The sequence below is a fragment of the Tiliqua scincoides genome, chromosome 4 (genome assembly GCF_035046505.1).
Source record: "Tiliqua scincoides isolate rTilSci1 chromosome 4, rTilSci1.hap2, whole genome shotgun sequence".
Taxonomy (NCBI): Eukaryota; Metazoa; Chordata; class Lepidosauria; order Squamata; family Scincidae; genus Tiliqua; species Tiliqua scincoides.
The window spans coordinates 117,134,714-117,149,516 of NC_089824.1; the positions used below are offsets into that span (position 1 = coordinate 117,134,714).

At 43.8% G+C, this 14,803-nt stretch overlaps 1 protein-coding gene across 1 annotated transcript; it reads right to left on the bottom strand.

Moving 5' to 3' along the window:
* Positions 1-6,974: 6,974 nt before the first annotated feature.
* APOBEC4 (apolipoprotein B mRNA editing enzyme catalytic polypeptide like 4) lies at positions 6,975-8,096 on the bottom strand. Its single transcript, XM_066624538.1, has one exon. The coding sequence runs from the start codon at positions 8,094-8,096 to the stop codon at positions 6,975-6,977; it is 1,122 nt and encodes a 373-aa protein (XP_066480635.1).
* Between the last annotated feature and the right edge of the window lie 6,707 nt (positions 8,097-14,803).

A 14,803-nucleotide genomic window follows, 5' to 3' on the forward strand; every position in this document is an offset into this window, starting at 1 on the left:
AAGTCCGTAACTCTCTTTCTTGTTTAGCTCTACGTCCTCGAAATTTAAAATCACGCACCCCTTTAAAGATGCGTTAGGGGCGGTTACCTGCTGTTTTGCGCATGCGCAGAACTCCTGATCGGTATGCCTCTGCGTATGCTAGAAGGTAGTGTAGTGTGAAGCACAGGCGGTACTGTGATGGTATTGGTTGGTGTGCTCGTGATTCCTGAACGGTTCCCATAGAAACGGATCCTTGGAGGCGTGGCCACGGTTGGGCCTTCCCTATTTAGTGAGAGGAGACAGGCAGGGCTGTGGCTTGGTGGGAAGTAGGTGGTGGAGAAGCGTCTCCAGCTTGCTTTCCCTGCCACTCCCTCCACGGTTAGTAGAGCTGTTCAGCCACTCCCTGAATTGGACTGCAGCTGCAATCTTATTCACACTTACCTGGGAGAAAGCCTCATTGATTACAATGGGACTTCTGAGTAGGCAGGCAGAGGATGGGGCTCTAAGGCTGCACTTTCCTGGGAGTAAGCCCTATTGACTCTGGTGGGATTTACTTCTGAGTAGGCAGGCAGAGGATGGGGCTCTAAGGTTGCACTTTCTTGGGAGAAAGCCCCATTGACTATGATGGGACTTACTTCTGAGTAGACAGGCAGAGGCTGGGGCTGCACAGGAGTGAAGGAAGAAGGTGCCTTGCAGCCTGACCAGAAGTCCCTCTCTTGCAATATAAAAAGCCACCAAAATAGGCAATGGGTTTAAAGGGTTAAAAAATTGTTTACTTTTATTTTATAGAACTTTGTGAGCCTCTTTATGTATAGGCTTTTAACAGTTATTACTTACAGTTCTGTTTCATTTCAGACTAATGGCTATAGCAGTGATTTTCAACCTTTTTCATCTCACAGCACACTAGCAAGTGTCAAGGCACACCATTGGTTTTTTGACCTTTGACAAGGCACACCATGCTCCTGGTGAGGGGGGCTCACATCCCCCAATGATCCTGCTAATAAATGACTCTTCCCCAAACTCTCCTGCCACACCTGTGGACCATTTGTGGCACACTGATGTGGTTGAAAATGGCAGGGTTATGGTTTGGCAGATCATTTAAAAGCTGCAGTCTCTTTTAAGCTTATGATTGTGCCCTTTCATTTCTAATTTAAAAGCTTTCAGAAGATATAAACTGAATGTTGTATCATATTCAGGTTAAAAAAACCCATGCCTCCTTAACCCATAATAAGCTTGTGAAAACAGGATGTTAATAATAAACTAAAGATTGCTGTGATTTGGACATTAGAAACACTTTCTTTTCACCAACTTATCTCATACCCTCTGTCACCTGTTGATGGTATATATACAGACCTTGTAATTGTGATAAATTTGCATTGTATTGTGGGCTCTTACTTGAAAACTAGCTTTGTCAGTGTGTGTTAATGTTGGTGCACAAACAGCTATGGAATCTTGTGGAACAATAAGGAATAAAGCTGTACTATCAGAATAAAGTAGGAGTTTTGTGGGAAGAGGGAAATATGTACTTCTGAACTAAGGTTAATATTTTCCTACTTTGGCAGGATTATTGAGCTCTTGCCTCTAGAACTCAGACCTAAGAGAAAAAGCAAAGCTGCTATGAAGAGCCTTCCTGATGAGATAACCTGTTCCAAAGGAATACTAGAGGAGCAGAGTCAGAAGAAAGATACTAATTTAGGAGCTGAAAGGCAGGGGTAGAAGCTTCTGTTATTATTTAGCAGAGGCTGGGAGTGGCTCCAGTTCATACAGCTTTTATTGGTTCATAAATCTTTCACTTCAAAGTGTAAATTGCCAACATCTCCACTCCAGCTTTCACAGAGCTACTAATTAGGGTTCACTGCCTGTACTCAAGGAAATGTGATTTGATTTACTTTGAGAAAAGTGTAGTGGCACCAAATGTGATTGCTGAGTAATATGTAGAGCCACTATAGTTTGTTTTGAAGTGTGATTTAAGAATGCAGTCCAGTAACTGGAATGAAATTCCCTCACAAATAGTTATTGAAACAAGTTTTATATAAAAAAAAACTTTTTATAAAAAAGTTTTGAAGTGTGATTTAAGAATACAGTCCAGTAACTGGAACAAAATTCCCTCACAAACAGTTATTGAAACAAGTTTCATATACTGGAATGCAACCAGAAATAAGTACTCTGCAGCCCTTGCTACAAACCAGAAATGGTATGCTCTTCTAGATGTGAACGTTGCTCACATCTCAGGTAGGCATAGCCCAAATATAGCATGTATGTGCATGAAATAAAAGGGAAGCAAAATGCACTTTCACTGGGCAATAATCTTTATTCAGAATACATTTTGGAGCCACTGTGTATATATTGGGACAGAAAGCAAGCTACTATTTATGTGACAGAACAGGAAGCAGACTCTTGTACTTTCTGTCTTTTTTGGTAAAACAGAATGGAATGGAAGTTCTCTTTCCTCTCCATTCCCTCTGACTGATAGTAATCGAGATGACCTTCAGAGAGCCCAACAAGGTGTTGGTGAACTGACTAACAGCACAATCCTATGTGTGATTTCTCAGAACTATAGTAAATCTCACTGAATTAAGTGGAATTTTCTCTCAGGAAAGTGTGTATAGGATTGCAACCTGAGCCAGTTTTTCACATGAACCATGTTACTGAACCACATAAAAATAGAGTACCTATTAGAGTTGTAGTTTGCACGTTCTCTTTCTATATAATATAAAAACATACATCTGTTTTCTTCTGTAAATCTTTGAAAGGCATGTCCTAGCCTGAAGATTTGGAGTGGGATCAATAATTTACTGTTAAAATTAATGACATTTGGTCAGGTTGTATGAATTACATGAATTTTTTAATCTGCGGATTTGTCTCAAGTAGAATGGGGGGAATTCAAAGTCACACACACCTTTGCCTCCTTTGCTCTACAGTGGTGTCTTGCTCCGTTTGAAGGCAGCCCAAAACATTGCAAAAAGGCTGTGCCTTGCACAGGCACAGAAGTAGCCCTGGAGCCATGGAAGAGGCTCTGGAAGATTGTGCACCTTGGGAAGGAACAGTAAGACTCCTTGGAGCCCCTGAGCCATCAAAGAGGCAAGTGCAGAAGACTCCTCAAGAATCAGTGAGAATCTTGTGGGGAGAGGGGAAGCCAAGGGAAAAACCTCTGTAGCCAGAACCAGTGCAGCAAAGAGGATCTCTCTCTCACAAGGTAGTAACAGAGGGGGATTGCTTAAAAAAACCCAGGGAGTATTTTCCTCCAGCTTGTTCGGTTTGCCTTTCTCAGAGCCGAAAATGAGGAGGAAAACCAGGCAATCTTTGCCAAATTACCCCCTCCTTCAGACTGAGATGCTGCAGGCTCTCCATACTTGAGCCTACACAAGCAAAACAGCCCAGCAAGCCCTGCAATCAGAAGCATGAGATTTAGGCTACAGTCTGATCCACACTTTCCTGGAAGTAAGTGTTGGCAACCTTCAGTCTCAAAAGACTATGGTATCGCGCTCTGAATGGTGGTTCTGGAACAGCATCTAGTGTGGCTGAAAAGGCCAATTTGGGAGTGACAATCCCTTCCACACTGGGAGCAAGTGCAGTCTGTCCCTGGTCTGTCTCCCTGGCTATGGGCCTTCCTTCTTTGCCTCTTAGCCTCAGACTGTTGGCCAAGTGTCTCTTCAAACTGGGAAAGGCCATGCTGCACAGCCTGCCCCCAAGCGGGCCGCTCAGAGGCCAGGGTTTCCCACTTGTTGAGGTCCACTCCTAAGGCCTTCAGATCCCTCTTGCAGATGTCCTTGTATTGCAGCTGTGGTCTACCTGTAGGGTGCTTTCCTTGCACGAGTTCTCCATAGAGGAGATCCTTTGGGATCTGGCCATCATCCATTCTCACGACATGACCGAGCCAACGCAGGCGTCTCTGTTTCAGCAGTGCATACATGCTAGGGATTCCAGCTCGTTCTAGGACTGTGTTGTTTGGAACTTTGTCCTGCCAGGTGATGCCGAGAATACGTTGGAGGCAGCGCATGTAGAAAGTGTTCAGTTTCCTCTCCTGTTGTGAGCGAAGAGTCCATGACTCGCTGCAGTACAGAAGTGTACTCAGGACGCAAGCTCTGTAGACCTGGATCTTGGTATGTTCCGTCAGCTTCTTGTTGGACCAGACTCTCTTTGTGAGTCTGGAAAATGTGGTAGCTGCTTTACCCATGCGTTTGTTTAGCTCGGTATCGAGAGAAAGAGTGTCGGAGATAGTTGAGCCAAGGTACACAAAGTCATGGACAACCTCCAGTTCATGCGCAGAGATTGTAATGCAGGGAGGTGAGCCCACATCCTGAACCATGACCTGTGTTTTCTTCAGGCTGATCGTCAGTCCAAAATCTTGGCAGGCCTTGTTAAAACGATCCATGAGCTGCTGGAGAACTTTGGCAGAGTGGGTAGTGACAGCTGCATCGTCGGCAAAGAGGAAGTCACGCAGGCATTTCAGCTGGACTTTGGACTTTGCTCTCAGTCTGGAGAGGTTGAAGAGCTTTCCGTCTGATCTGGTCCGGAGATAGATGCCTTCTGTTGCAGTTCCAAAGGCATGCTTCAACAGAACAGCGAAGAAAATCCCAAACAAGTTTGGTGCAAGAACACAGCCCTACTTCATGCCACTTCAGATGTCAAAGGGGTCTGATGTGGAGCCATCGAAGACAACAGTGCCCTTCATGTCCTTGTGGAAGGATCTGATGATGCTGAGGAGCCTGGGTGGACATCCGATCTTGGGGAGGATCTTGAAGAGGCCGTCCCTGCTGACCAGGTCGAAAGCCTTTGTGAGATCTATGAAGGCTATAAAGAGTGGCTGTCGTTGTTCCCTGCATTTCTCCTGCAGTTGTCTAAGGGAGAATACCATATCAGTGGTGGACATGTTGGCTTGGAATCCGCACTGTGATTCTGGATAAACGCTCTCTGCAAGTACCTGGAGCCTCTTTAGTGCAACTCAGGCAAACAACTTTCCTAAAACACTAAGGAGAGAGATGCCATGGTAGTTGTCACCCCTGTCGCCTCTGTTAAGCCCCACTGACTACAATGGGACTTGCTTCTGAGTAGGCAGGCATAGGACTGGGCTCTAAGGCTGCAATCCTCCCCACGCTTTCCTGGGAGTAAGCCCCATTGACTAGAATGGGACTTACTTCTGAGTAGGCAGGTATTAGACTGGGCTCTAATGCTGCAATCCTCCCCACACTTTCCTGGGAGTAAGCCCCATTGACTAGAATGGGGCTTACTTCTGAGTAGGCAGGTATTGGACTGGGCTCTAATGCTGCAATCCTCCCCACACTTTCCTGGGAGTAAGCCCCATTGACTTCCCCCATTGACTTCCCCCATTGGGGAAGTAAGCCCCAAGTAAGGACAGGAGTAGACTCTTAAAAGCTCAGCATCCTGCTTGTGAAATAAGGGGGGACAGCTGGCAACAGGGGGGCTGAGTACGGGAGCGGGTATGTGGTGAGGGGGGAGGCGATTGAGAACCCCGCCTTACTTTTCTTCCATCCCCAAGTGTTAGGCTGTAGCACTATTTGCTTAACTGTAAGCAATTTGTGTAACTCTATGCAATTTGTGTAAAATCATGTGTTTCTGGTTGATTTGGCACACGCGGTTTTTCCCAGTGGCAGACGTTCAGGGAACGAAACCCTGCGAATAAAAAGAATCCACCTGTAGTGGCTTTGTATAACATTTTCACATGTGAGGCAATGAGAAAATAATCTTTTAGTCATTTCTTTAAAGAGGGTTGTCTGCTGCCTAGGTCCTGCTTTTCAAGGCATTATCTCATGTCTCTTTCATAAGAAATATGAATGTTACTTTGTCCAGAACATTATAGCGCTGTGTATTTGTCTTTTCCCATGATCTTCTTACCTCTGAATTCATTCTCTTTTTTGTACATTTATGATAAATATTTTTTTCATATTACAAGATGGAATAAGCTTATTGATTGTGCCAGTTATGAACGTAAAACAGTCTGTGGGAGTAATTTTGTCTGTCTTCAATATAATACAGAAATAATAAGGGTGCTAGCAATCTATGGGCTGGTTCAGCTAGTATTTTCTACTCTGCTTAAGTTGTAGAACCAGGCACTGAGATGCCCTCCCCGTGAATAATTCTTGAGAGATCTTATCTATATGTATTAGATGCAAATAAATCAGTTATGATAAATGAATCTAATTCTTTTTAGTACAGTTGTAGACTACACAGGCACAAGTGTTTTCTCACTGTTGCTGGGAAGAAAAAGCTTGTGCCTACATATAAACTGCAACCTTTCATAATTTCATTTTTTTGTACTTTGTACAAAATTCCTTTTGCCTATATGTAATATAATGAAGGCCTCCTTACCTACTGCTTGGCAGTGGTAACCTGTGGCATGTCCTACTTGAAAGTCTGTTTTTAACAATTTCACAGGTAAGTTTCAAAAGCTAAAAAAGATACATGCCAAAAACTCAAATGCAAGGAGGCAATTACTTTTTAACTCTGTCTTTAAGGTTAACTTTAAGATTTTTTCATGACGTGACACAAGAACAAAATATACTATGAGTACAGCATAACTGTTGACTGTAGTTAAATATTAAATTTACACCCCAATTTATTTTCAAACTCCAGATAGTTAGCAGAATTGGAACTACATTAGGAATAACACCAAATCTATACAAAATTATAACAAAGGTAAGAATCGTATGATGAAGATAGTCATAGTAATGTGATAGGAATTAGGGGGCTGTCCATCTCTCTGCTGTTGGCAGTTGATGCTGTCCAGTGGCCGTAAGTAATGATACTTAAAGGAGGTCTCTGCTGCAAGTAGTTGATGTCTCTGTGTCAGCAGCAGTGTTACTAAGGTAAGGCAGGACTTGGTTCTTCCTTGCAGTTGTTTCCTGTGCCAACACAGTAGTCAGAGCACAGTTGAAAATAAGGTGCTTGTTTTGCGTATTACATGCAGTTTAGCTACAGTTCATTGTATGTTTCCTATGCAATATTCCAAGTGAATTTCATTGCCCGTGTCTGCATTAGATTTTTAAGTGAGGTGAATTAAATCCTTTTTCTGTTCTTTGGTCTCTGTACTCTGTAGACTTGCTGTTTGAAAGTTGTTCAGTGAATCTTTCCCCACGAACATATCTTCCATGTGGGATTATTTGCAAAGGTTTGACTTTTCTTAATGACTCATCTGGTATCTTTAAGTGCCTGACGATATTTTTAGGTTTGGGGTACAATAGTTGGCCTTCGAAAGGAGAAGGAACGTTGATGGGAATTGTCGGATGGGGTGGTGGCATCTTCAGTGGGGGAAATCCACCACTCCCCATGTGTGTGGGCTGCTGTGCGTGTGACCTGGGCATGTAATACTTTAGCAGATTGGGCACAGCCATTGGGTTTCGGTAGGTGGGCTGAGGCAAGGTGTTCATAAAAGGAAATATCATTCTAGTTATGCTGTTAATTTGTTGTGCATTTTGTCTGTCTGCCAATGCTCTTGCAGGCAAAAGTGGATGATAAAAAGTTGTCTGTGGCATAGTGGTCACAAAATTGGAGAGGACAGAATGCCAAAGTCCACCACACACAGGACGCAATGTCACCTGAGGCCTCATGCTTGCAAGGCTTTGTAAAGCTTCACAATTCCAGGTGGACACTGGGAAGTCCTCCTCCGTGTGATATAGCTGTGAGAAATAAAGGCAGAGTGTGATGTCTGGATATTTTGTCAAGAAGTTGTAGATCTTACTTATACAGCCATGCTCTGCCTCGTTACAAGGAGAGTAGTTTGAATAAATAATGATGTGTGCTGCATTCTCACAAGTGTGTACAACTGAATCTAGATAACCAGCCATCTCAAATAACATGGATTCCGGGTGAATGTTATACTTTGTGCAGTTTGTAGCATGGCCCTTTTGAATTAATTTACCTGAGAAGTGTCTCAGTTCATAAAACAGTAGGTGGTTGTTTTTGTGACGCATTTGTCCGTATGGGAATCCAAAGGCCTTGTTAAATTCTACATAAGGGACTCTTGCTTCTTCACCTGTTCGGATGTGATAGGGGCACTTGGTGCAACTTTGGCTCATCATTAGCCAGTAATATGGTTTCACTATTGTACCTTTATGTGCAAGGTATTCTTGGCAAAATGATTCCCTTTCTATAGTCATACTATATGGATCCATATGCCCTTCTTACTCTTGACAGTCCTGAAACACAAAAAGAAATGCTTGGTCAGTCGTTTTCCCCCTTCCTTGGAGGCTTTGAAATTCAGGCCACATCTGCTTTATACATTGAAACAAGTTTGTTTGTTTTACGCATACAATATTTATACCCTGTTTAATTAGTTGAGGGACTTTCAGAGTGCTTTGCAATTTAAAATATACTAAAACAAGGAGCAAGAATAAAAATGTTAAAAGCAGCAGCATTAGCTATCTTGGTTTCCACCCAAGACCTCTGAGGAAAGTCTTTCTATACTAAGGATTTTTTTGTTACTGAACCTGTACATCCTGTTGACACCAATAGAGGCATCTTGGAGGGGGGTACAGTAGCTACAGGGGATTTGTTATGGACTGGACTGTGATGGGGCAAAAGATAAAAAACTTCTATCTTCATGCCATAGTTCCAATCAGGCCCTTTGTGGCTCCTGTTTTAAAAATCAATATTAAAACCACTTTTGCACAGTCGGTTACTTCTATAAATGTGACTTGTCAGATTTTCTCCACCAGTGCTAGATGACCTTTATTTGCTTTGACTGCTTAAGTCTGACATTGGAAAAAGATAGAGGGACATTTTATCTTCTCCTTCATGGGGAGAAAAACAGATTGGGGTGGTGATGATTTTGAGAAGGCAACAACTGGTAAGGAAAGTACAGGTGGAGCCTATTTATCCGCATTTGTTCCATTCCGTGACAATTAACAAAAACCACGTGCTAAATTCCATAGAGTTACGAAAATACACTGCAGCCTGACACTTCTGGATGGAAGGAAACTAAGGCAGCTTTTATCAATCCCCTCCCCTCCGTACTCAGCCCTCCCCGTTGCCAGCTGCCTGGATTCTTTCACAGTTGGGATGCTGATCTTTTAAGAGCCCTATGCATCCATTGTTGTCAATGGGGCTTACTCCCAGGAAAGTGTGGATTGTAGGCTAAATCTCATGCTTTGCTTGGTGGAAAGGCTTGCTTGTGTCCGTGATTGCCTGCACCATGGGGGGGGGGAATTCGGCAAACACTCCTGTCGGGCTTGCTGCCCGGCCAGCCCCTGCCTTACCTGGAGGTGCAGGGGGGACAGAGGAGACGCGGGGGAGAGCCACGGGAGGCGGAAGGTAGATGCCACCAGTTGCTCCTGCGGGCTGCCAGGGCTGGTGGGGAGCTGTGGGTGGGAGGAGGAACAGCCCCCAGAGAGGCACTCCTCCCTGAAGTGCAGGGGTGCCGGGGGAGAGCCCCAGCTGGCAGTGGGCGCAAACCCCCAGCAACCCCCGCAGACGACCAGGCACTGTGGGGAGCCGGGGATGGGGGGAAGAGCAACCCCCTGGGAGGTGCCCGGCCCCCCACCCGCAGTGATGTGGGCGTCGTGGCTCCAGCGATGGCTATGCCTCGCCTCACCCACAGCCACCCGGGAGGTGGGGAAGGAGCCCCACGGCTGGTCTGGTGGAGGAGGATGAGCTGGTGTGGTGGAGGAGGACGAGCGGGGAAGCACACCGGCCTGCAAGCGGTGCCGCCAGGGAGAACGCCACCCCCTGTGGATGCCACCGGGTCTCCCAAGGGGAGACAGGCGGGGAGGAGGAGCAAGAGGCAAGCGGGGTGCAGAGCCGCTCAGCTGGTGTGCAAGCCTCCCCACAGACTCAGACAGCAGGGCAGGGTTGGCTTCAGGACCAGGTGCACGGGCTGACTGGGTGAGAGGGGTGGAGCCAGGAACTCCATAAAGGCCGGGGAGGCCAGTGATGATGAGGAAGCCGGGTAAGGCTAACAGCCAGGAGGAAGGCTGCATGCCCAGGAGACCCAGGCTACCTTGGAAGCCAAAGAGGAGGACTTGGGTGGATCTAACCCCTCTTTCTGGACCACTGAGGCCACTCAGCCTCACCCCAGGGACCTGGCACAGGGTGAGTCTGAACCCTTTTTGGCCGGATGACCCTCAACCCCCTCCCCAAGATCTGACAACTCCCTGGGTTTTTTAAAGCAATCCCCTCTGTTGCTACCACACCTGCCCCTTTGTGTGTGTGAGTGAGTGAGAGAGAGAGAGCTCCACCTTGCTGCATGTGTTCTGGCTACAGAGGTTTTTTGCCCCCCCTTCCCCTCTTCAGCCTCTTTGCTGGCTCAGGAGCTCCAGGAGTGTTACTGTTCCTTTGCAAGGGGAACCTCTTTCAGTAGGGCTCCAGGGCTATTTCCCTGCCTGGTCAAAGCAGAGCCTTTTTGCAGTGTTTTGGGCTGCCTGGAACAAGAAGCCAGCCAGCGCAGGGCAAAGAAGGCAAAGATGTGTGTGACTTTCATTACCCCCACCCTATTTGCATTGGGACAAATCCTCAGATAAAAAAATCAGTGGATAAATAGGCTACATCCATATTCAATAGCCTCCCCCTGTTCCCTCCTCAACTGTCATCCTGACACTACATATTACTACTTTGTCTTTTCCATGTAGATCATGCAGTTTAGTCCTGAACTCTCGCCTGCTTTTGTAACCCTAATCACAAAATGATAATGTATGCAATAAATGCATAGTTTATGCAACAAAAGCATTAGCTTATTTGCTGTGCACTGCGGAAACTAAGCATGGTTGTTAGATTCGTTCGACTGAATAAAAGAGTTATGCTTACCGTCAATGCATCTTCAGACCAGAATGTTATAAACAGTTAACCCATGATGCTGCTTTAGTTTTTGACCTCTTTCTGTTGCAAATTCCATTTGTTCTTTCAAATGTATTTTTAGTATATAGTTATATACTTGACTTTGCTGCAGTGTGACTTTGCTTTCATTTGCTGCTCAACAGAGGAATATGGTTTTATTGATAGCTTCAGGTGCTAGGATACGCAGATATAAACAGGAAACTTGGCCCTTACTGTATTTGTATTTTGAAAGGCTTGTTACATCAGTTCCCCTTCCTGTTAAGACTTTGTTATTGCTGTAATTAATTTATATTGTGTGATTAAGGTACATGGTGCTTTTATAGAGGTCTCCAAAGGGCTTGCAGTCCAAATTAGGATAGTGTAGAAGACAGTAAAAAGAGAGGAGAGAAGAAAGAAGTAAGACAACACAAGAGAGGAAGGGGGAAAATGAGAGGCAAACCTAGCAGGGCTGAATGGAGGCAATTACACAAATGGGCACATTTCCACAAAGTCAGTGTAGGTGTTTTAATTTATTTTTTTTAATGCCATGATGAAGAGATAGGTGAAGAAGGGATGGGTAGGAAAGAACTTTTAGTTGTAATTGTGAAGAATCTGGGGTTTTGCAGTCAAAATAACTTCTTGCATCTTTTCCAATAAACAAATTAGCAAAGTATATATAGTAAATGAGTGTGTATATAGTATGTAAAATCAGCTCTTTAAAGAAAAGCTCTAATAAAGGATGAAGGGCAAGACCTTAGCCAGGAAGATGAACACAGAAAGACTTTGTCCAAACCTAAACCTTGAGTAGCATTTCTCTATATCTATTTGGGTGGTAGAAAAACAAAGTAAACTTCCCTAGATATAGTTAGAAAACTGTTATTAAACCATTTTTGTCCAACGTTGCATATACGCAACAGGGATCAAATGTGTACAAACTGTGGGCCAGGCAAAAATGTGTTTAAGTAAAGAGATGCAACATTAAGGGAATAACTTTAGTATGATATAGGCTGAAATGGCCACAGGGTGGCAGCATAATGATGCCTTGAAAAAAATACTTGCTGACGATGCATGAGTTCTGTGCCCAGGTTCTGAGAGAGCTTAATATATATTTATTTTTTTTTAAAAAAATTGCAGTTCATTTGGCTTATCTTTTTAATATAATACAGCAAAATTTCCAGTCCCACATTTTAGGGATGCAGTAAGTTAACTTCTGAATGGGATCTTAATTTGGGATGTTGCGTTCAGTGGACGTGAGTACATGTGACCTACATTTTGTATGCTGCTGTGCCAGCCCTTTTCTCCCCTTCCAACTCCATCCATGCAAACCAGCAGGAGTTGAAACTGACAGGGACCCTGCGCTCCTGCCCTTTAGAATGCAGTATTCTCATCAAATCAAATTCCCTGCCAGCTCTCAAGAACAGAGTCAGCAGGGGAGCGGAATCCAAATGAACTGGCGAATACAAATGGAAGAATCAGCTTCTCACTTGCCACATATGCTATTCCTAGAGCAAGGAACTGCATGTCAAAGGAAGAAAACTGGCCAGAAAAGTATCAAGCACTAAGAACTGATCACTCAGTGGATTATAAGGACTTCAACTTCATATTTTAAGCAGTTTTGCAAGCAAAAAGTACATTTATTTCATTTGCACAAATTTAAAAATTCTTGTCACTCAAGTATCTGACAAAGAGAACTCTTTGTAAGAAAAATTTCTGATCAGTTCATATCAAGGTCAGCAATCCAGAGCTTTTATGTAATATTTTTAATCTCTAAACCAGTAGTTCTCAAACTTTTTAGTCCACGAACCACTTTTTAGAATGACAATCTGTCAGGACCCACCAGAAGTGATATCATTAACCTGGAACTGTAGTCATGGCCCGAAGTGACATCATCAAGCAAGAAACATTTTTAACAATCCTAGGTTGCAGTCCTTTCCGCACTTATGCAGGAGTAAGCCATGTTGACTATCATTGTTAAAAGCATCTACATTATAATCTGTTAAAAGTACAGACGCAAACACAGTCTCCCCAAACGCAGTCACATACCATGTAGGCATCAAGTTTAATATTCTCAAAATAAAATATTGAAATGAACGGGGACCCACCTAAAATTGGCTTGCAACCCCCCCCAGTGGGTCCCAACCCACAGTGAGAAACACTGTTTTAAATGCTTTTAAAATGTTAGTTAATTATCTGGTGCAGTCATTTCCAAACTGATTACAAGGAATCAAACAAAAGTTTGAATGCTGACAAATCTCTGCATGTTGAAGAAGATTCTGGGGTGCACTTTTGCCTGAATAGGATGCAAGCCAGGCCAGTTGGGCCTGTCTGTTGCCCATGTTTGTTGGGAATATACCCTAGAATGCACTTGGAACATTCCCCTGTAGCTATTCATTTTACTAAGAGATGAATAGTAATAAACATACTGGCTTTCAGGAAAGTTTGACCATCGTTACTGATCCTTAAAATGAAGGAAGCTGAGAGTTCCTGTGAATGCAGTTTGAAAACCACTGATCAAATAGTTAAAAGCTGGATTAGTGAAGGGCTTGTATCTCCTGCTCTAATTTATTTGGTATTGATTGTAAAACCTTAATTTGGTGTCCTGTTTTGCATTTTTGTGTTATGCACAAAGGTGGCATTTTTGTTTATTCTGAGGTCTTACTTTCCTGTGACCAATATCACTAACGATGCAGGGAGGAAGGAACTAATATCTAATCCAGCATTTCTCGACCTGTGGGTTATGAGCCAATTTCAGGTGGATTGCGTAGCACCTAGCTCAGCCACCACTGAAAATACAGGGTACAGAGCTGCTGGGCAGGGTGGGCTATTAGTGGGAGAGAGGCTTGGTGCTTTTTCCTGACTAGGTGGGAAGATGCAAGCTGGAAAGGGGGGAGGGCTATGTAGTTGGAGATGGGTCCAAGTCTGCTTTCTGCTTTGACTTCTGAGCTGGAATTCTGAGCTATGCAAAATAGCAACATAAGCGTGCTGTGTAGTGGGGCCTTTGGCTGATTGCGGCTTGGGTTTGAAACCTAAATTGATGATGTCACTTTGGCCATGACATCAGTTCCAGTTGGTCCTACCAGGTTGTCATCTAAAAAGTGGGCTGTCACTGGTCTAATCTGCTGATTGCTGATTTGACTCCTGTGTCACATGACATGCGTACCACTGAAATGATGGTTTTACTTTTATGCAAAAAAATTCTATCTGCCAGCCTCAGCTGCAAAGAATTAAGAGCCAAACATCACATCATGTGGTGGCTCCATGACTAGAACTCCTTAAGATTTTTTCTGTCTCAAAAAGCAGCTGTGGTTAGGGCCATGGTGTGTGTGGGATGAAATATCTGGCTCTTTGCCCCATGCTGATCTCCTTATTTAAATCCTGACTTCTTCAGTGCTATTAGCTACTGAGCTGAAAACTTTACAAGCACAAAAATGCACCCTTTCCCTTTCCACAGCTATTAGCAGCTTCATGAGTGAGAAAGTAATTGGCGCTGGGGCCAGAGAGCAGGGGCAAAAAATTAAACTACCCTTTCCCCTATGCTGTTGTTATGATTTAAAGCTGAGGCCCGTCTACTAAAAGTGGGCAATTCCTATTGTAGAATTCCCACACAGTGTACAGTTTTACCCTTGAAAATAACACATTGAGGGGTTGGACCTTTTGAACAATGATGCCTGTTATTTCAAAAACACTAAAAAAAATGGTGAGGAAAGAAAACCTAAGTGGATAGTAATCTGGATATTATGCTTATGAAATTAAGGCATTGTGAGGACTGTCTGCTCAGAAACATTTCTTTAGGCCTTGTGTTTAAGTACCTCATGTCTAAGACTCTGTCTGAGCAGAGTCTTTCTTGGGAAGATTCTTTGATGCAGATCAATCACATTTTCAAGAATGTGAAAGCCGAATGAATCATTGGTTCTTTTGCAGAATGAAAAGCAGCCGTATTTAGGACATCACTTAGGACGGCTTTACACACCACAAATTTCCTGCATGGATAAGACAGTACACACACAATGTGTACACACACACAATGTATTTACCATTGTGTGAAGAATGTGAGCCC

Excerpts from the sequence above, each read along its gene's own strand:
- APOBEC4 (XM_066624538.1), bottom strand. The coding sequence starts at position 8,096 with ATGACTATAGAAAGGGAATCATTTTGCCAAGAATACCTTGCACATAAA.